The 20,933-nt window shown below is 37.6% G+C and overlaps 1 protein-coding gene across 1 annotated transcript; it reads left to right on the top strand.

Moving 5' to 3' along the window:
- Window positions 1-503: 503 nt before the first annotated feature.
- On the top strand, window positions 504-1,412 carry LOC148596498 (uncharacterized). Its single transcript, XM_088564275.1, has one exon. The coding sequence runs from the start codon at window positions 504-506 to the stop codon at window positions 1,410-1,412; it is 909 nt and encodes a 302-aa protein (XP_088420401.1).
- Window positions 1,413-20,933: the final 19,521 nt, after the last annotated feature.

Below are 20,933 nucleotides of genomic sequence, written 5' to 3'. Positions count from 1 at the left end.
ATGCCACGTTCCTCGCACGTTAAAGAACCCTGCTGTGGTATTCGATAGGAGTAGGAACCTTTGCGCTCCGCCACAGGAGGCTAAATTGCCCGACCTTACCCATCCCCCTTTTTCCAGTGGCAATCAAAATTTGTCGACCCTATTATCCTTGTGACCCATCCTTTTTTTCATTTCATGTTCATTTTATCATCCATTTCATGTTCATTGTCTGAATATAGCTGAAATATTGCTGCTCGGACGTTAAACCCCAACAAACAAACAAACGACAAGCTTAGCGCTGCTGCAGGCCTATTCTTTTAACACCCGGACCTGCACAGGGCGAGTCGATAGCAAGATTAACTCCCCTTGGATGGACGTGTATTGGGAATTCAGACACTGATGATAATCTGATACATTACAATTACACATAGTTCGTCGGAAGTATCAATGAATCAAATGAAGACGATTTATTGTTAAAGAAATTCTGGGACATTGAACACGTCAAACCTATCGATAAGAATGAGATGTTAAGTGCCGAAGATAAACAAGCTGTCAAAATCGTTGAACAATCAATGTGTTTCAAAGATGGTCGCTATGAAGTAGCCTTGCCTTGGAAGGGTGACCCTGCTAATTTACCGGACAATTATAATATGGCTTCTCGCAGACTTGAGAATACTGAGAAGAGGTTAATTAAGGATACGACTGTGAAGAACGATTACGTTAAAACTGTTGAAAAGTATCTTGACAAAGGTTACGTCCGTAAAGTGCCAGCTGAAGAAGAGGTGCCGAAATCGGGAAAATGGTATTTACCGCACTTTCCAGTTGTAAGACCAGACAAGGAAACTACAAAGACAAGGATTGTATTCGACGCGTCCGCAAAGTGTGAAAATGCATCGTTAAATAGTGTCATTCATCAAGGTCCAAAATTACAGAGGGATTTATTTGATGTTCTATTGCGATTTAGAAAGAATCCAGCGTTAGTTTGTGATATTGCTGAAATATATCTGAGGATAAATATAGCTCCGGTTGATAGGTCATTTCACAGGTTTTTGTGGCGCTCAATGGAATTAAATCGAGAACCGGATGAATATGAATTCAATAGTGTTGTCTTTGGAGTTAATTCCTCGCCATTTCAGGCCCAATATGTTGTGCAGAAGCATGCCGAGTGCATGAAAGCGTCGCATCCGCGAGCTGCGGAAACAGTACTTCATTCGACTTATATGGATGATAGCATGGATTTAGTAATGAATGAACATGAGGGAATATTGTATAATCAATGGTCGGATTTATGGTGTAAATCTGGAATGTACGCACGCAAATGGTTATCAAATTCAGAGGCAGTGTTAGATTTTATTCCGAAGGAAGATCGCGCGTCCGAAGTTAATGTTGATGATGGCAGTTTGCCTACTGTGAAAACCTTGGGAATTATGTGAAAGCGAATGTAGATTTATTCACGTTCAAAGCGAATCCTCCAGGCGAGGACTTTGTGTACACAAAGCGAAATTTCTTGAGAAAAGTGGCTGTTATTCGATCCTCTTGGATTTATTTCGCCGTATATAGTGAGAGCTAAAATGTTGCTCAAGAAATGTGGTTAACTGGATATAACTGGGATAATTTACTAGATGAAAATTTAATATGTAAAGCAAAATCTTCGTTTAAAAAGCTAAATGATTTGAATCAAATTGAAGTTCAAAGGTGTTTACAAGTTGTGGAACAAAATGAGGAAATTATTCACACTAATATTCATACATTCGTTGATTTGTCTGAAGTAGGATATGGTGCCGTTTCGTATATGAGAGCCCCGTGCAGGTCCGGGTGTTAAAAGAATAGGCCTGCAGCACCGCTAAACATGTCGTAAAAGGCGACTACATAGTGCTCAGAACCCTAGCCGGGGGGGGGGCTAGGGCGCTCTGCCCACAGGGCAACTGGGATGTGTGCCCCAGGTGATAGAATGGGGTACCCCTGGCGTGTTGCATGCTGGGGTTGTCAGGCTATAGTACGAAAAACCTGACCGCAAACCATAGTGGTGCATCGTGTTGGGAAAGATGCCACGTTCCTCGCACGTTAAAGAACCCTACTGTGGTATTCTCTTGGAGTAGGAACCATAGGGCTCCGCCACAGGAGGCTAAATTGCCCGACCTTACCCATCCCCCCTTTTTCTAGTGGCAATCAAAATTTGTCGACCTTATTATCCTTGTGACCCATCCTTTTTTTCATCATTTCATGTTCATTTTATCATCCATTTCATGTTCATTGTCTGAATATAGCTGAAATATTGCTGTTCGGACGTTAAACCTCAACAAACAATCTAAAATCTAATTTAGGTTTTATTAAATAAACCGATGTCCCGCAAGAAATCGATAATGTTTTTAAGATGAAACGGTCTTGAACAAATCAAACATATTGGCCCAGTCAAAATATTTTTGTCTGGTGTTGGCAAAATCCACACAATCTAGAAGAACATGTTTGATAGAGAAAGGGCAATCACATGGGATACACTCAGGTGGAGGATCACCAACAAGCAAATGGCCATGTGTAAATCTAGAATGTCCAATGCGGCATCTAGTCATGACCACTTGCTCTTTGCGATTGCCCGACCCGGATTGATGAACGCCTAGATCGGATTTTATGGAATTGAGTTTGTTGTGTTCAAGACCATCCCATCGGTCCTGCCACATCTTTAAAAAAAAACTTCCTGTAAAGCGCGTAGGATAAATATACTTTCAAGGAAATAAATTTTATGTAAGAAATAAAGTCATCTTGTTGTATCCCCTTTGAAAAAAAATCATCACTGCAGACAGACTACGGATTGAAATGTAATGCTGCACTTGATACTTTGTGACTTATGGAATTACCTGCAAGAATTGATAATAAGAGTTGTATACCAAATGTCCTCTCTATAGTAAAAAAAAACATGGCATCAACTGTTCAACCTGATTGTTTGTTTGTTGGGGTTTAATGTCCGAGCAGCAATATTTCAGCTATATTCAGACGATGAACATGTTCAACCTGATGAACAGCACGCTGACCATTACTAGTTAGAATACATTCATCAATAAATCTAACCAAGGATTAGCTTACTGACCGTCGGCTATCCCACAACATTCATATAACGTAGTCATGATTCAGATACAATGAAAAGAAAATGTGCAAAGTACTTTCAACTTGTTACATATGGAAATGCCTACTGCTTAAGGAAGTGATTTTAAAATCTCGATTTCCTGTGGTGAATATTTTCAAAACCTTGAGTTGACCTTGTGTGTGTGTGTTTTTTTTTTTGGTGTTTTGTTCGTGTGTTTTTTAGTTTTGTTTTCGATGCATTTCAATATATCAATATCATGCTCGTTCCATTATGAAATGAATTGGTATAACAAGATTGTGTTTGTGGAGTATGTAACCGGTGTTTGAATGATATGAACAATAAAAACTTTTATTTCAGATATTGCTACTTTGACAAACAGGTATTAAATTTTTAATTAATTAATAATGTGTTTTGTTCGACATTTATCGAAAACATGAAAGCAAAACCCCTCCTTCTGGAATTCGAATAAAACCTCATTTGGAAGCAATTCATCTGGAAACCAATGCAGTGACACCTGTTGTTACTTCGAAATGCCCTCCATGGGAGCTTCCACATCCTTCTTTCACTTTTGATCTGCGTGAATATAAAAAGTCCGATACCAATCCTTTATTTTTACAACAAAAATTTTCTGAAATTAAAGCAAATTATCCGGATTTTTCGACGGTGTATACAGATGGCTCAAAAGATGACGAAAGCGTTGCATGGGCTGCTGTCCATGGTGACAGAACTGTAACTGAACGGTTGCCATCGAGCGCTTCCATATTCACAGCTGAAGCTCGAGCCATATTGTTAGCACTTAAATTGATTACTCAATCTAATCTGTCACAGTTTATTATTTGTTCTGACTCTTTGAGCTGTCTTTTGGCAATTAAGAATCACAAACTGAAAAACACTCTTATTTTACAAATTTTGTATTTTATTCATCGACTTCGGGAATTTGATAAAGAGATTGTTTTTCTCTGGGTACCCAGTCATGTTGGTATTCAGGGGAATTCAGTTGTAGACAGGGTTGCCAAAAAGGCATTAAATGAAATAATAAAGGACGGTAGTTTGCCATACACTGATTTTAAACCTTTAATAAGGAAATATATTTTAAAGATGTGGCAGGACCGTTGGGACGGTCTTGAACACAACAAACTCAATTCCATAAAACCCGATCTAGGCTTTCATCAATCCGGGTCGGGCAATCGCAAAGAGCAAGTGGTCATGACTAGATGCCGCATTGGACATTCTAGATTTACACATGGCCATTTGCTTGTTGGTGATCCTCCACCTGAGTGTATCCCATGTGATTGCCCTTTCTCTATCAAACATGTTCTTCTAGATTGTGTGGATTTTGCCAACACCAGGCAAAATTATTTTGACTGCGCCAATATGTTTGATTTGTTCAAGACCGTTTCATCTGAAAACATCATCGATTTCTTGCGGGACATCGGTTTATTTAATAAAGTCTGAATTGGATACCTTCCTTAGTTTTTCAATATTTTAAATGTTTTATCGAATTTATGTTTCTATATGTATTTTATGTCTTAGGTTCACCTTTTATGTACCTTTTTATATGTAAATAGCTGCTTGTTTTAATTTCATTATTTTATGAAGAGACTTTGATCTTAATTTTAATATTTTCCTTGCATTAAATGTTCTTGCCGTGATATGGCCCTGGTCGCCGAAACGGCAATAAACAACAACAATCAATCAATCAATCAATCGACATTCAAAGCAGCTGTCCTAGAACATTTTAACCTTTTGGTAAAATATTGTCGATATAAGCAAAATTAACAATTGTTGCAGTGGTCGCGTTTTAATATATACTTAATCAATGAAAATATTGCTGATTTGGACATATTGTTTAGAGATATCATCTCAACATATTTCCCTACACTATCTTACGTCGCAAACAGAACAAATCTGTTCAATGAGATTCGGTGCACTTCGTATGCCATCGTTTTTAACGAAGAAGAATTGCATTGTTATTTTGTAAATTAATCAATTATACTGTTTGATTAGCGCTTTTAATTGTGTTTTATCAATTTATTTTCAAATCGTTTCTTGCATGATTGTTTATCCACAAAAACAGACAAGAGGATGTATAAGTCATCTAGAAAGTGTTGAGGAGATTTGACTGTTGAATATGAAAAAATAATGCAACAATATTTTAAAAATTAAATCATTGATTTTGATAGAAAAAAAGGGAATATGATGATTTCGATAGCGAATTGTGTTTAGAGGAAATTAACGACATTTATTGATATTTTCTTGAATCATTATTATTGAGTTTATAGAGTCGTTTTATGAATGACAAGAAGAACTTTTACAAATGTGACCATCGAATAGTTTTCATTTCTTTTTTAGCCTACCCCGGACTAGACTTGGTATGAGCATTTCGGCGGGTGTTTCTAGAAAAGCTGAGGACGCTTACCCTACCAGCGCATCTGGTCCATGCTTCCCAACTTTTAGTGGAGTCCGAGTTGCTTATTTACTTTTCTTGCATTGTACGTTCAATTTTGGTTATCTTATGATTTTTTATGTGTGTGTCTGTTTTTCCATGTCTTGTCTTTGTCCCTGGATTACATTATTTTGATTTGCTAGAATCTTGGATCAATTGATTAATCTTTTAAGAACTTGGCGTATTGGAAAAAAAAATGTTACTCACGTGTACATGGATCTGATAATTGTTTTTGTTTAGTAAAACTTCTTTCTGAGTACTTAGAATTACATTTTTCCTGACCGTATAACTTCTATATACAAGTTATAAATAAAAGTTTTTAAAACAAATTGTTACTTATATATGTTAGTTGTATGTAGCGAAGTTTTCGGATAAATGTGTTTAAACACTAAATTGCAATCGCCTTGGTTCAATTAACATTTGTATTAATTTGATTTTGATACAACAAACCTCCAAAATTTCAACTTCCTTTTTTTTGCACCAAGTCATGGAAAATCAATTTTGTCAGACTGAACTCAGACCCTTACTGGTTTGAACGTCATAGGTTATATTGGTATACACTGTGGTTTTAATGATTTCGTGAGCAGAATAATTTATGCGTTAAATGCGTTATTTTATGTAACTTATGAACCCAAATCTGTATAAAAAGGATGCATAGTAGAGGTTGAGAAGTAAAATGGTGCATCAAATCCCAATTCTGCCTGATATATTTTTTTTATGAACTGTTTTTATTATTATTATTATTGAATTTAAATTATAAAACTTAATACCATTTTTTTTTGGGGATTGCCAACCTCTATCATTATATTGCTAAAACGTAAAAGGAAAAGAGTTCCGTTATGGAAAGAAGGCTGTCATAGGTTTTATCAGATTTTCAGGTCTCTCAAAAATCTCATTTGAAACAAATTATATAACTCCATGATGTGTTGAGTCGAGAAGCTATAAATTCAGAACTACGGTTCTAGGATGAAGAGAAGGAATGAAGAGTCTGTAGATAATGAGGATGTTGTGGCGAAAATTATACCAATAGCCAATGTCATATCATTTTCTTTATTCGGATGTGTAAACGATTTCCTGAAAAATACAAAATACACAAACTAAGTATTTGACAGCATCATACATGTAGAAATTAATAGTATAATTCATAATAAACAAGCCCCGTGCAGGTCCGGGTGTCAAAAGAATAGGCCTGTAGCAGCGCTAAGCTTGTCGTAAAAGGCAACTTAATAGTGCTCAGAACCCTAGCCGGGGGCTAGGGCGCTCTCCTCACAGAGCAACTGGGATGTGTGCCCCTGGCGTGTTACATGCTGGGGCTATAATACGGAAAACCTGACCGCAAACCATAGCGGTGCACCGTGTTGGGAAAGATGCCACGTTCCTTGCACGTTAAAGAACCCTACTGTGGTATTCTCCCGAAGTAGGATCCATAGGGCTCCGCCACAGGAGGCTAAATTGCCCGACCCTACCCACCTCTCCCTATTTCCAGTGGCAATCAAAATTTGTCGACCCTATTACCCTTGTGTCCCATCCCTTTTTCATTTCATCATTATTTCATGTTCATTTTATCATCAATTTCATGTTCATCGTCTGAATATAGCTGAAATATTGCTGCTGGGACGTTAAACCCCAACAAACAGCCGCCCCGTGCAGGTCCGGGTGTTAAAAGAATAGGCCTGCAGCAGCGCTAAGCTTGTCGTATAAGGCGACTAAATAGTGCTCAGAAACCTAGCCGGGGGCTAGGCGCTCTGCCCACAGAGCAACTGGGATGTGTGCCCCAGGTGGTGGAATGGGGTACCCCTGGCGTGTTATATGCTGGGGTTGTCAGGCTATAATACGGAAAACCTGACCGCAAACCATAGTGGTGCACCGTGTTGGGAAGGATTCCACGTTCCTCGCACCTAAAAGAACCCTGCTGGGGTATTCGATAGGAGTAGGAACCTTTGCGCTCCGCCACAGGAGGCTAAATTGCCCGACCTTACCCACCCCCTTTTTCCAGTGGCAATCAAAATTTGTCGACCCTATTATCTTTGTGACCCATCCTTTTTTTTTCATTTCATGTTCATTTTATCATCCATTTCATGTTCATTGTCTGAATATAGCTGAAATATTGCTGCTCGGACGTTAAACCCCAACAAACAAAAAAAACCAACAAACAGCCTCAAAACATAATAAACAACATTTCAAATACAGTTTCGAAAAAGTAATGAAAAAATTAGAATCAATAGAAAACCAAATTTATATCAATATAGAAAGTTATAAAAAGTATTAATTCGAAGTTTAATAGTAAAAATATAAATTGTTGGAAAATTAGCAGAAATGAACACTTTAACTTGCCGGGAAAAAATTGAACATAGAGCCTCTGGAAAATCACGTTTTCACTGAAAAATATATCGGGACATATGTAAAAATACATTTTAATTCAATATAATCAATATCCAAGGGTATACACCAGGTATTAAACCATTTGTTTATCGAAATCTATGTGTAGGTTATTGTGCACTGACCAAATATCAAAATTCATGAAAATAGACACTCACGAACTATAATAAGTGTATAGACCTTATCTGGGGCACTTAAATAATTAACCTACCATATTTGTTGACCATGGTATTCGAAATAAGTCTTCAATTTGACGAAAGATTGTCGTAAATTCCAAGTAAAATATCAAACAAAGGGAGTTAATAATAATGATCGTAAAGTGTCGATTTTAGACATTTTAACAAATTTCTAGCATCAAAAACTTTGGGCATAACATACCGGCCCTTTAATTGGGTTTATTAAAACGCAATTATCTTACTACATATACTAGATTGACCATAGTTACTAAAAATATTAAAAAGCCTATAAATCAAATAATCAAAAATGACTAGTAAAGTTTCTGATTGTCACAAATGGACTAGACGAATAATAAACCCTGAAGTTCAAAATGTATCTAATACTACGTTGTTTTTCACTAATTGTCAATATCTGACTCCAAAATCAAACACAATTTTAATACGGATTTTTCTAACATTGTCGTGGGCATTTTCACTTTGGCTATACGGACTACGCAAAGGTTGTCCGTTATCACCTCATGTATTCTTCCAAGTGCACGATTTTTTATTGTGTCCACGAATGTCTTGGAGTATTGTCTACGATTAGGACCAAATCATCAATCTTCAAATTTCGTTTTGGTCTATTCCATTTTGCTCTTTCTATCAATAAGGGTAAATACTCCTTGTTCCAACGGTGCCAAAATACATCCGCTAAATATTGGACTTGTCGCCATTTTCTTTTACGTAATTGTCAGTTTTCACAAATATTCCTGGAGGCAAGTTATTATTGTTTGTAAGAACAAGAATGTCATTCAGAGTTATCTTCAAGTCGTTGATGTCATTTGTAATAGGTCTTCCATTAAGAATAGCTGAAATATTGCTGCTCGGACGTCATACTCCAACAAACAAAGAATCGCCTCTACTTCACAAAACAATGTGTGCAGATTTTCATCGTCCAAACGAATATTCTGTTCTTTCATAATCGAATACAGTACTTTTCTAACACTACGGATAAGTCTCTCCCATACTCCTTCGAAATTCGACGGTGCTGGTGTGTTGAATTTTCAATCGATGTTTTGTTGTAGCATGAAATCATCTATCTGACTTTGATTCCATTTGTCTTTTTCTGCCTTCAATTCACGTTGTGCACCTACCAAATTTGTTCCATTGTCAGATCTGATGATGGACGCTTTTCCTCTTCTAGAAATGAATCTCCTGATTGCATTGATACAATAGTCTGTATCTAACGAGTTCGCAATTTCTAAATGTATTGCTCGACTTTTTATGTTTGTTTGTTTGTTGGGGTTTAACGTCCGAGCAGCAATATTTCAGCTATATTCAGACAATGAACATGAAATGAATGATAAAATAAACATGAAATGAAAAAAAGGATGGGTCACAAGGATGATAGGGTCGACAAATTTTCATTGCCCCTGGAAAAAGGGGGATGGGTAAGGTCGGGCAATTTAGCCTCCTGTGGCGGAGCGCAAAGGTTCCTACTCCTATCGAATACCACAGCAGGGTTCTTTAACGTGCGAGGAACGTGGCATCTTTCCCAACACGGTGCACCACTATGGTCTGCGGTCAGGTTTTCCGTATTATAGCCTGACAACCCCAGCATGTAACACGCCAGGGGTACCCCATTCCACCACCTGGGGCACACATCCCAGTTGCTCTGTGGGTAGAGCACCTAGCCCCCGGCTTGGTTTCTGAGCACTATTTAGTCGCCTTATACGACAAGCTTAGCGCTGCTGCAGGCCTATTCTTTCAACACCCGGACCTGCACGGGGCCTCGACTTTTTAAACAAGTGAATATGACTCCATAACGCTTCACAGAGCTTCTCCTTTGCTTAATTTCGAATGGCCCGAAATAATCGATTCCGACAGCTGTAAATGGGCGCATAACTCTATCACTTGGCAAATCTGCCATTTTTTGTTGTACAACGGGAGATTGGTATGTCCGACATATTACGCATTTAGACACTATGCCTTTGATGAGCAAATTAGCACCAATAATCCAATAACATTCTCTGAGACGGGCAAGAATCGAATTTCTACCTAAGTGGCCAATTTTCCTGTGAATGTAATTGATAATTAGACGAGATATTTCAAAGTCTTTCGGAAGGATAATTGGATGTTCTCTAATTCTGAGCGACGTAATCTGCCTCCTACTCGAAGTATTCCATCGTTGTCAATGAATGAATCAAGCTTGTAAAGTGCTCATGATCGATTTACTAAAGAGTTAGATTTCAATTTCAAGAATTCATCTTTGAAATGCTGATGTTGTACAGATTTGATCAATGTAATGTCACCTTTCTGAATTTCTTCTAAATTCAAACGTAGTCTTTGAGATTCTCGTAGTGCTGTTGATTATTCTGCTGATGTTGACTTTCTCGCATATTTCTAACAGCTCTCGAAATCCATGCTACTATTCTTCTCATTTTGTTGATGTTCGATACTTTTGAGATCAATTTCTCCATTCCATCTTGTTCACGTGAGTGATCTATTGTAGATGTGATTGCAACATGTGTCACGTCGACATCTTGTTCTGATAATTTCAAATTTTCAACTAATCTTGGCCAACTATCTTCTTGTAACCAAAAAAAAGTCTGGTCCCCTAAACCATTGAGGACATTGTCCGATCTTTGAAACAGTCATTCCACGAGAAGCTTAGTCAGCTGGATTTAACTTTGTGTTCACATAGTTCCATTGGTCGTTGTTGGTTGCTTCATGAATGATAGCGAGACGATTGGCGACGAAAGTGTGGAAACGAGTATTTCGATTAAATATATATCGCAAGACAGTCATGCTATCAGTCCAATAGAATACATTGTCAATGCTGTAACTAAGCTCGTCCAAAATGACTTTACTCAACTGAACAGCTTTCGAAGCGGCGGCCGTAAGTTCCATTCTAGGAGCTGTGATAGTTTTAGGAGGTGCGACTCTCGACTTTCCAAGTACAAATGAGCAATGTATTTTGTGATTTTCATCTTCCAATCTAGCCCCGTGCAGGTCCGGGTGTTAAAAGAATAGGCCTGCAGCAGCGCTAAGCTTGTCGTAAAAGACGACTAAATAGTGCTCAGAAACCTAGCCGGGGGCTAGGCGCTCTGCCCACAGAGCAACTGGGATGTGTGCCCCAGATGGTGGAATGGGGTACCCCTGGCGTGTTACATGCTGGGGTTGTCAGGCTATAATACGGAAAACCTGACCGCAAACCATAGTGGTGCACCGTGTTGGGAAAGATGCCACGTTCCTCGCACGTTAAAGAACCCTGCTGTGGTATTCGATAGGAGTAGGAACCTTTGCGCTGCGCCACAGGAAGCTAAATTGCCCGACCTTACCCATCCCCCTTTTTCCAGTGGCAATCAAAATTTGTCGACCCTATTATCCTTGTGTCCTATCCTTTTTTTCCATTTCATATTCATTTTATCATCCATTTCATGTTCATTGTCTGAATATAGCTGAAATATTGCTGCTCGGACGTTAAACCCCAACAAACAAACAATCAAATCTTCCAATCTAAGGTAGAATACCATTCCTAGGTCAATATCACCGGCATCTGAGAAGCAATGTAGCTGTACAGAAATAACCTTTCCAAAATCGTTCGGCTTATAACAGCGATCGATTTTCACATTACGTAAAGAATTTAACTGATGTAACCAATTATTCCATTTCTTTTGATCAGACTCGTGGACTTCATCATCCCATTTCTTGTTTGCACACATGTTGTTATATAGCTTTTCCTAACAATACGACACAATGGTATCATATACTGAACTAACTGTGGACAGTATTCCTCGTTTCATAATAGGTTGATTTCTAACGTTTATCTTGAAACCTAATGTGTCACTCTCAATGTACCAAAACACTCCTAGTGCTCTCTCAACTGAACTTTCAGTATCAAAGTCCCATTGTTTGACTTCCATCGCACGATCCTTTTCTGAAATTGAGTTAACGACTTTTGAACTAGAACTCAACCACTTTGTAAGGTTGAATCCACCTTCTTAACATAGAGATCTAACGTTTTCGACTAATGATATTGCTTTGTCATCTGTCTCAGCTGATACTAAACAATCATCTACGTACATATTCTTTTTAATCGTTTCTGAAGCTTCCTTCTCGTACCGATCTCCATGTTCCTCGGCTGTACGCTTAAGGGCAAAGTTACAAACACTCGGTGAGCTAGTGGCACCAAATAAATGAACCGTCATCCGGTACACTTCAGGTTTGTTCTCTAAATCTCCATTTGGCCACCACAGAAAACGAAGGTAATTTCTATCTTTTATCGGAACATTAACTTGGTAGAATATACTTTCAATGTCTCCCAATAGAGGTACATTATCCAGACGAAATCTCATAAGAACTCCTAATAAGTTATTTGCCAGATCAGATCCCTGTAACAGAGCATTGTTCAAAGATACTCCCATGTACATAGCCGAACAATCGAAAACTACTCTAATTTTGTAAGGCTTCATTGGGTGGTATACCCCATGATGTGGAATATACCACACTCTTCCATCATCCTGATCTAGTTCCGGTTCCGGTACCTTGTCCGCATATTGTTTCTCAAAGAGATTGTTTATAAATTGTACATAGTCTTCCTTGAACTTCTGATTTCGTAACATTTTCGTCTTCAATCCTTTCAGCCTTTGATACCCTTGTGAAATATTATTTGGTAATTTCACGTCATGATCACGAAACGGTAGTGCTACATGATAATGTCCATCTTTGAATTCTATCGATTCACTGACTTGTTCCAAGAAGTATTTATCTTCAAGCGAATTCTCTCTTATCATTGATCAAGAGTTCAGGAAAGTCTACATTCATAGATTTTCTGACGAGAGTATCTAGATTGTCATGATCTTTTAATTTCTGAATAACTTATACTTGAGCCCGATTAACTATCGCATTTGATGTCTCATCTATTCCATTTCTGACCAGATTCCATACAATCCAACCTAGCCTGCTCCGCGTAGCATGTGGCGAACCTGCTGGACCAGTCGCAACCTCGTATGGAGTAAACGCATCAGGAACGTTCTTACCAATCATAATACCAATATGACCATCAATTTCAGGATATTGAATACTGCTGAGAAGAGACCATTGTGTGAGTTCTTCATTAGTAGGAATATGCGATACAGAAACAGGCATTTCCTCCTTTGAATAAACTGTAGGAAGATCTATGATTGAGTTCATGTTCATGTCACAAACTTGTAAGCCTTTCAGTGCACATGTACGCATTTTGTATGGGTTTTCCATTGTGCTCAATGACAGTTCCATAGATTTGCCACTACCTCCTCACTGCCTCATCAATGAATCTGTGCAAAACGATACACTGCTCCCTGTGTCAAAGAACGCATATGTGTCTATCGTTTTGAATTTGTCTTTCAATTTAACTTTGACCGGCACAATTGCCATTGCGCAAGAACTCCTAAAATCACTTGGCTACATCCTGATAGTCAGTTGTATTCCTCGCACTGTATGAATTTGAAGACGTATTATCTACACTTTGATAATGTTCTTGCTTCGATTCGTAATGTAAGATTGTCGTATGTCTTTTCTTGCATATCGTAGAAATTAGTCCGTTTGTGCAATTCTTGGTCATGTGACCTCTCTTAAAGCAACCAAAACACAATGCAAGACTCTTCAAATGATTTAACTTTTCTTAATGATCTAATCTTGTTATTGTCTTACAATTTTCTAGTTTGTGTGGTTTCTTGCAGTAAGAGCACTCTTCAGTAGGTTTTGTAGATTGAGTATTTAAGTCAGTTGCAAATGAACCTCCTTGTCGAACTCCTTTGATTTGAGTTTTTTTATTTACAGTATAATTTGAGTCGGATTTCTTCTTGATGCCAATTGCATCACTACCAAAAGTTAAGTCGTTCACCTTTTTAGCTTCATCCTCTACAAATTTGACGAAATGTGAGAATTGAACTGTTTGTTTAGTTGCTTTAGTACGAAGGACAATACTTCTTCACCGATCGTTCAATCAGAAATAATGCTTATTGATCAAGGACTTTTGAGTCCCCAGGTTTGAGGCTTGGTCAATCCAATGCTCTTTTAATGAATGCACTCGCCCCGTGCAGGTCCGGGTGTTAAAAGAATAGGCCTGCAGCAGCGCTAAGCTTGTCGTAAAAGGCGACTAAATAGTGCTCAGAAACCTAGCCGGGGGCTAGGCGCTCTGCCCACAGCAACTGGGATGTGTGCCCCAGGTGGTGGAATGGGGTACCCCTGGCGTGTTACATGCTGGGGTTGTCAGGCTATAATACGGAAAACCTGACCGCAAATCATAGTGGTGCACCGTGTTGGGAAAAATGCCACGTTCCTCGCACGTTAAAGAACCCTGCTGTGGTATTCGATAGGAGTAGGAACCTTTGCGCTCCGCCACAGGAGGCTAAATTGCCCGACCTTGCCCATCCTCCCTTTTTCCAGTGGCAATCAAAGTTTGTCGACCCTATTATCCTTGTGACCCATCCTTTTTTTCATTTCATCAATTTCATGTTCATTGTCTGAATATAGCTGAAATATTGCTGCTCGGACGTTAAACCCCAACAAACAAACAAACATGAATGCACTCGCAATGACTTCGACCTCTCCATAGTGCTCTTCCAACTGATTCGTAGCAGATTTAAATGCGTATCTGCCATCTAAATGACTATATCCTTGCACGACTTTGCTTGCCTCTCCATACGTAAATTGCTCAAGGTAAGTCATTTTCTCATCATCTGTATCACTGTTGGCAGTAATCTTGGCTGTGAATTGACGTACAAATTTGCGAAATTCTAGAGGATCACCACCAAACTTCTTAATGTCTGGTGCTGGTTTGCGCAGACTCTTTACAATTGCATATGCGACATCATTATTATTATTGATATCGTTGTCTTCGTCTTCTAACGATTCCCTTTTATCCATTAAATAAGTATCTGACAAAATTGTGCGTTGTGGATTATCTATCTTTCCAGGCTGAGTTTTATTGTTTTGTTTGTTTGTTTGTTGGGGTTTAACGTCCGAGCAGCAATATTTCAGCTATATTCAGACAATGAACATGAATTGGATGATAAAATGAACATGAAATGAAAAAATAAAGGATGGGTCACAAGGATAACATGTAACATGCCAGGGGTACCCCATTCCACCACCTGGGGCACACATCCCAGTTGCTCTGTGGGCAGAGCGCCTAGCCCCCGGCTAGGTTTCTGAGCACTATTTAGTCGCCTTTTACGACAAGCTTAGCGCTGCTGCAGGCCTATTCTTTTGACACCCGGACCTGCACGGGGCGAGATTTATTGTTATGAAAGTCAATATTTGGCATTTTCGACACTGCAGTATTTCTTGTAGAATATCCTTTCCGTGGATCTTTCATGGATGAACTTTGATGAACTTTATTGTCAAGGATGTTTATTCTTGGTTCGAAAACTTGTGCTTTTGGATTCAAGTTTAAAGTAGTCATTTTATAGGATTATGACTTTCAGCTTCATCTTCACTATTATGACTACTAATATTGCTAGCCGTTGCAAAGTTTTCTGATTTCTCTGACTGTTCGTATTTGTCTAGGATTTTTGTTTTGGCCTCTGCCACAGCAATATCAGTTTCTAATTTTAGATCTTCCTCTTCTATTTTCAATTGTAATTTAGCAAGTTCTACTTAAAGTGCATCTCGTTGAGCCTCTAACTCCACCTTACGTGTTTCTTCTGCTAGCTTTTTAGCTGAAATGTGACTAAGTATCGAGTTTTGGCTACTGTGACTTTTAGATCTGTTGCTTGCAGTATCTGTTGCATCTTTCTTAGCAAGAAAATATTGTTCTAGTGTTCTTTTAAAATTTTGTAAATATGTATCTCTATCTTCAAATGTCTCAATATATGTGTCCCTTTCTTGACTCGGAATTCTTAACACAATTTCCTGATGTTTTTTTCTAAATAGTTCTCATATTTGGCCATCCATATTATATATTTAGTTCTCACAACTTCATCTGATGCATGGGTGGATATGAGACTAAGTGTGTTCTCTGTAATGGTTTTAAGAGCTCCAAATAGATTACTGATTTTGTCCATTAATTCAATAATTCACTCCTTTAGCTGATAAAGTTCTCTTTCTCCCCTCTGTATCAATATCATCACCATTTAAATCTCCTTCAATTGTTTCTTCCATTTTCATATGATCCATGACTTCAGGTCAAATATGTCAGTAATGTTGTGACGAAAATTATACCAATAGCCAATGTCATATCATTTTCTTTATTCAGATGTGTAAACGATTGACTGAAAAATATAAAATACACAAACTAAGTATTTGACAGCATCATACATGTAGAAATTAATAGAATAATTCATAATAAACAATATTTCAAATACATTTTCGAAAAAGCGATGAAAAAATTAGAATCAATAGAAAACCAAATTTATATCAATATAGAAAGTTATAAAAAGTTATTTATATGGAAAATCACGTTTTCACGGAAAAATATATCGGGACATATGTAAAAATACATTTTAATTCAATATAATCAATATTCAAGGGTATATACCAGGTATTAAACCATTTGTTTATCGAAATCTATGTGTAGGTTATTGTGCACTGACCAAATATCAAAATTCATGAAAATAGACACTCACGAACTATAATAAGTGTATAGACCTTATCTGGGGCACTTAAATAATTAACCTACCATATTTGTTGACCATGGTATTCGAAATAAGTCTTCAATTTGACGAAAGATTGTCGTAAATTCCAAGTAAAATATCAAACAAAGAACAAAGGGAGTTAATAATAATTATCGTAAAGTGTCGATTTTAGACATTTTAACAAATTTCTAGCATCAAAAACTTTGGGCGTAACAGAGGACATTGCCTCATCTATATCTATGAATTTTTATTTCTATAGCCCCGTGCAGGTCCGGGTGTTAAAAGAAAAGGCCTGCAGCAGCAATAAGCTTGTCGTAAAAGGCGACTAAACAGTGCTTAGAGCGTTAGCCTCAAAACAATGGGACAACACCTTTGTATATAGCCTGTCAGAATGGACATGCCATGGTGGTCAGGGAATTGATACAACACTCAGTAGACATAAACGACAGAAGAAAAAACATTGCTGTACACCATTACAGATAGCCTGTGCCAAAAACCAAAAAGAGGTTCTTGAAGAACTCCGTAAGTGTAAAGATATTGACATTTATTATAGAGGTAATTCTGGTTGTACTGCACTTTACATGGCATGTCTGAAGGGGAATCTGGATATAGCTGTTGAATTGATACAGCACTCTGTAGATATAAATTGCAGTAGTTGGGAGAGGTTGGACACCATTACAGGAAGCGTGCTTTGACAGCCATATAGTAGTAGTGCAAGTACGTTTGAAATGTAAAGAAGTTGATATTGATCATAGAGATAATGATAGCCGTTCTGCAATATATCTGGCATGTCTTAAGGGGAATCTGGAAATCGTGGTTGATTTGATACAGCACTCTGCAGACATAAACAGCAGGCGGCTGGACACCATTACAAACAACATTTGATAGCAACCACATGAAAGTTGTTAGAGAACTACTGAATTGTTAAGATATTAACATTGTGATAATGATGACTGCACTGCTCTTTTTCAAGCATGTAAGGAGGGGAACACAGAAATAGTTATAGAACTATTGACCTGTAATGGTATTGACATCAATCATTGTGATTATGTTGGTTGTTCTGCGTTTTATGTGGCATGTCTTAATTAACACATAGAAATAGTGAAGGCACTGATTGAACATAATGCAGACATAAATCAAGATACCGCTTATAACGTTTCAGCAACACAGATAGAATGAGACCATGGTAACAGAGATTGTCTCCATGAGTATTTAAAGCAAGAAGAAAAGAAGATTGTGCCGGAAGTGACTTGCCTGTCTTTTGACCTTTGGGTTTGTCAGACGAACAATGAATAAATAATCTGGGAACTTGCAGCTACCCACAAAATTGTAAGAAAATGTGATAAAGATGGTTGTGCTCCATTACCTGCAGCTTGTTATGAAAACCACATAAAAATAGTGAAAGGAGTTATGAAATGTCCGAATATTGACGTTGACCGTTGTACTAATAATGGACAGACTGCTCAGTATTGGGCGTGTGTGATGGGAAATGTTGATATTATAAAAGTATTGATAGACCACAAGGCAGATGTTAATAAAGCAGATACAAATGGAATATCACCGCTTCATATCGCATGTATGGCATGTGATAAGAAAGCAGTAAAACTGTTGATTAATCATGGAGCAGACAAAAACCTTCGTGATAAAGATGGGGACACTCGTGTAGACATTGCCTACACCGAAAAATACCAAAGAGGTCGTAGATTTTATTAAAGAATACCCAACTACTGAAGATAAAGACATTTAAGAGTATTTTTGAGATAATATATAAACGTCTATAATTCATATCACATACGGTTATTCAAAAGAATATCCACCAATGTGAAGATACGATTTGAATCGACAAGAAGATCACATGGAACTTTGTCATTGTAATAAATATATTTCTAAGACATTGTTAATTTATTTTATGTTAACATATTTTCAACCGAAAACTAGAAAAACTAGAATAACTAGAATAACTTAAGCCTATATTTGACACACATGAATCATATTTTGTATGATATACATTGTTTCCTATTATGTACATTATTATTTATAAGCTATTATTCATATGTGTATTATTTTTTTAAGTTGTCTTTGTATTGCATGTAGTTGCAGAGATTATTTGAAAATAATACATTAAAAGTTATGTAAATGTTTGTCCCAGTGTGCTTACCCTACCGGTGCACCTGGTCCATGCTCCTAATTTTTAGTGGAGTTGCTGATTTACTTTTGTTACTTTGCATGTATTATTTTAGTTACTTTTATGCTCTGTCGTGATTGTATGTTTGCCCCTGCATTACATTCTTTTAATTTTCGCTAGAATCTTGGTTCACTTTGTCAGATTTGTTGGTGAAACAAAAATGTTTACTCTTTGTTTGTGAAGGTTTTGTTGACCGAGGTTTGGAATTGTTTACAGATCATGTATGACTTTATTTAATTTCTGTTATTTTTTAAAATTATAATTTACTTACGTATTTAACTAACTATTTTTTATGAGCAGTGTGTGAAGCATATTCAAAAAAGTAAACGGCTTTTTTGTTTTTGTTTTCTTTAATTGCTTTAGAATTTTACGATAACTCAATCTGCTAATGACTGGTTTGATTTCTTCATATGTTTTAGAATTGTAAGTTTCTCAATCTGCTAATGACTGGTTTGATTTCTTCATATGTTTTAGAATTGTAAGTTTCTCAAACTGCTAATGACTTGATTTATAATACGCTTTAGAAAACGTTCAACTTAATTGTGATTTATGTCAGTTCATGTATATATAATTTAGCAGTATGTGAACTATGCGTTTGTATCATTGACATAATTGAACACATGTTGTAAGCACTTATTAAGTATATTAAACTGTTGTATATGGCATGTTATTGGTTGCAAAAAATTGAAGTGGAAAACCATACATCTGTGCTATCCTCTTTTGGTCTCTCTACCAAGGACGACAATTGTGATTTACCGTCTCTGTACCGGACTTCTAAAACATTATATATTGTTTTTTTTCCAATAGAAATGGTAAACCCAGATACAAATATATAGTTCTTGGTAGAGATTCCTCATACTTTGTAAGAAATAATTCCAAATCATCTTCAAAATATAGAGAGGTAGATGTTTACAAAATGTTGGAATTTTTAATCGACAACATATTTGCCCAGTGTGGTGGACGTGTTTTTCAACAAAAGGTCGGCATTCCAGCGGGAACAAATTGTGCTCCTTTACTTGCTGACTTATTTCTTCACTCTTATGAGGCTGACTTTATGGCTGATTTGATCAGAGAGAAAGAATATCGTTTGGCTAGATCCTTTAATCTCAGTTTCCGCTATATAGATGACGTATTATTTTTAAACAATCCTAATTTCGGGGATTTGATACATCGCATTTACCCAAAAGAACTTCAATTAAAGGATACTACAGACACTGTGAAGTCAGCCTCATATTTTGGCCTACAATTAGAAATCGACGGTAAAGGAAAACTATTGACCAAACGTGATGACTTTTCTTCAGAATTGTCAACTTTCCTTTCATCTGTGGCAACATCCCTTCGGCTCCTACGTATGGATTGTTTATATCACAACTCATACGTTATGGCAGACCTTGCCGAAACTAAGCAGACTGTCGCACTAGAACTCTAACAAATAGGCTTCTGGAACAGGGTTATGTTGCTACTAGATTGAAGTCATCACTACAGAAGTTTTATGGTCGTCATCATGAACTCGTGGATCGTTATGATATATCCATCAACACCATGAAAACTGATTTATTCAACGGGTCATAGTTTACCTTTCCTCATTTGTCTAGCCCGGACTTGACTTTTTTATGAGCAACTCGGCGGGTGTTTCTAGAAAAGCAGAGGACGTTTACCCTACCGGTGCACCTGGTCCATGTTCCCAGTTTTTAGTGGACTCCGAGTTGCTCATTTTCTTTTGTTACTTTGTATGTATGATTTTAGTTACTTTATGTTCTTTGTTGTGTATGTCTGTTTTCCATGTCTGGTCTTTGTCCCTGGATTACATTCTTTTGAATTACATCCCCGTGCAGGTCCGGGTGTTAAAAGAATAGGCCTGCAGCAGCGCTAAGCTTGTCGTAAAAGGCGAATAAATAGTTCTCAGAACCCTAGCCGGGGGCTAGGGCGCTCTGCCCACAGAGCAACTGGGATGTGTGCCCCAGGTGGTAGAATGGGGTTCCCCTGGCGTGTTACATGCTTGGGTTGTCTGGCTATAATACGGAAAACCTGACCGCAAACCATAGTGGTGCACCGTGTTGGGGAAGATGCCACGTTCCTCGCACGT

The sequence above is a fragment of the Perna viridis genome, chromosome 15 (genome assembly GCF_037379345.1).
Source record: "Perna viridis isolate PV_CMFRI_1.1 ecotype Kerala chromosome 15, ASM3737934v1, whole genome shotgun sequence".
Taxonomy (NCBI): Eukaryota; Metazoa; Mollusca; class Bivalvia; order Mytilida; family Mytilidae; genus Perna; species Perna viridis.
The sequence above is the reverse complement of the archived record's forward strand: the minus strand, read 5'-3'. Positions and strand labels throughout refer to the sequence as shown.

Excerpts from the sequence above, each read along its gene's own strand:
- LOC148596498 (XM_088564275.1), top strand. The coding sequence starts at position 504 with ATGTTAAGTGCCGAAGATAAACAAGCTGTCAAAATCGTTGAACAATCA.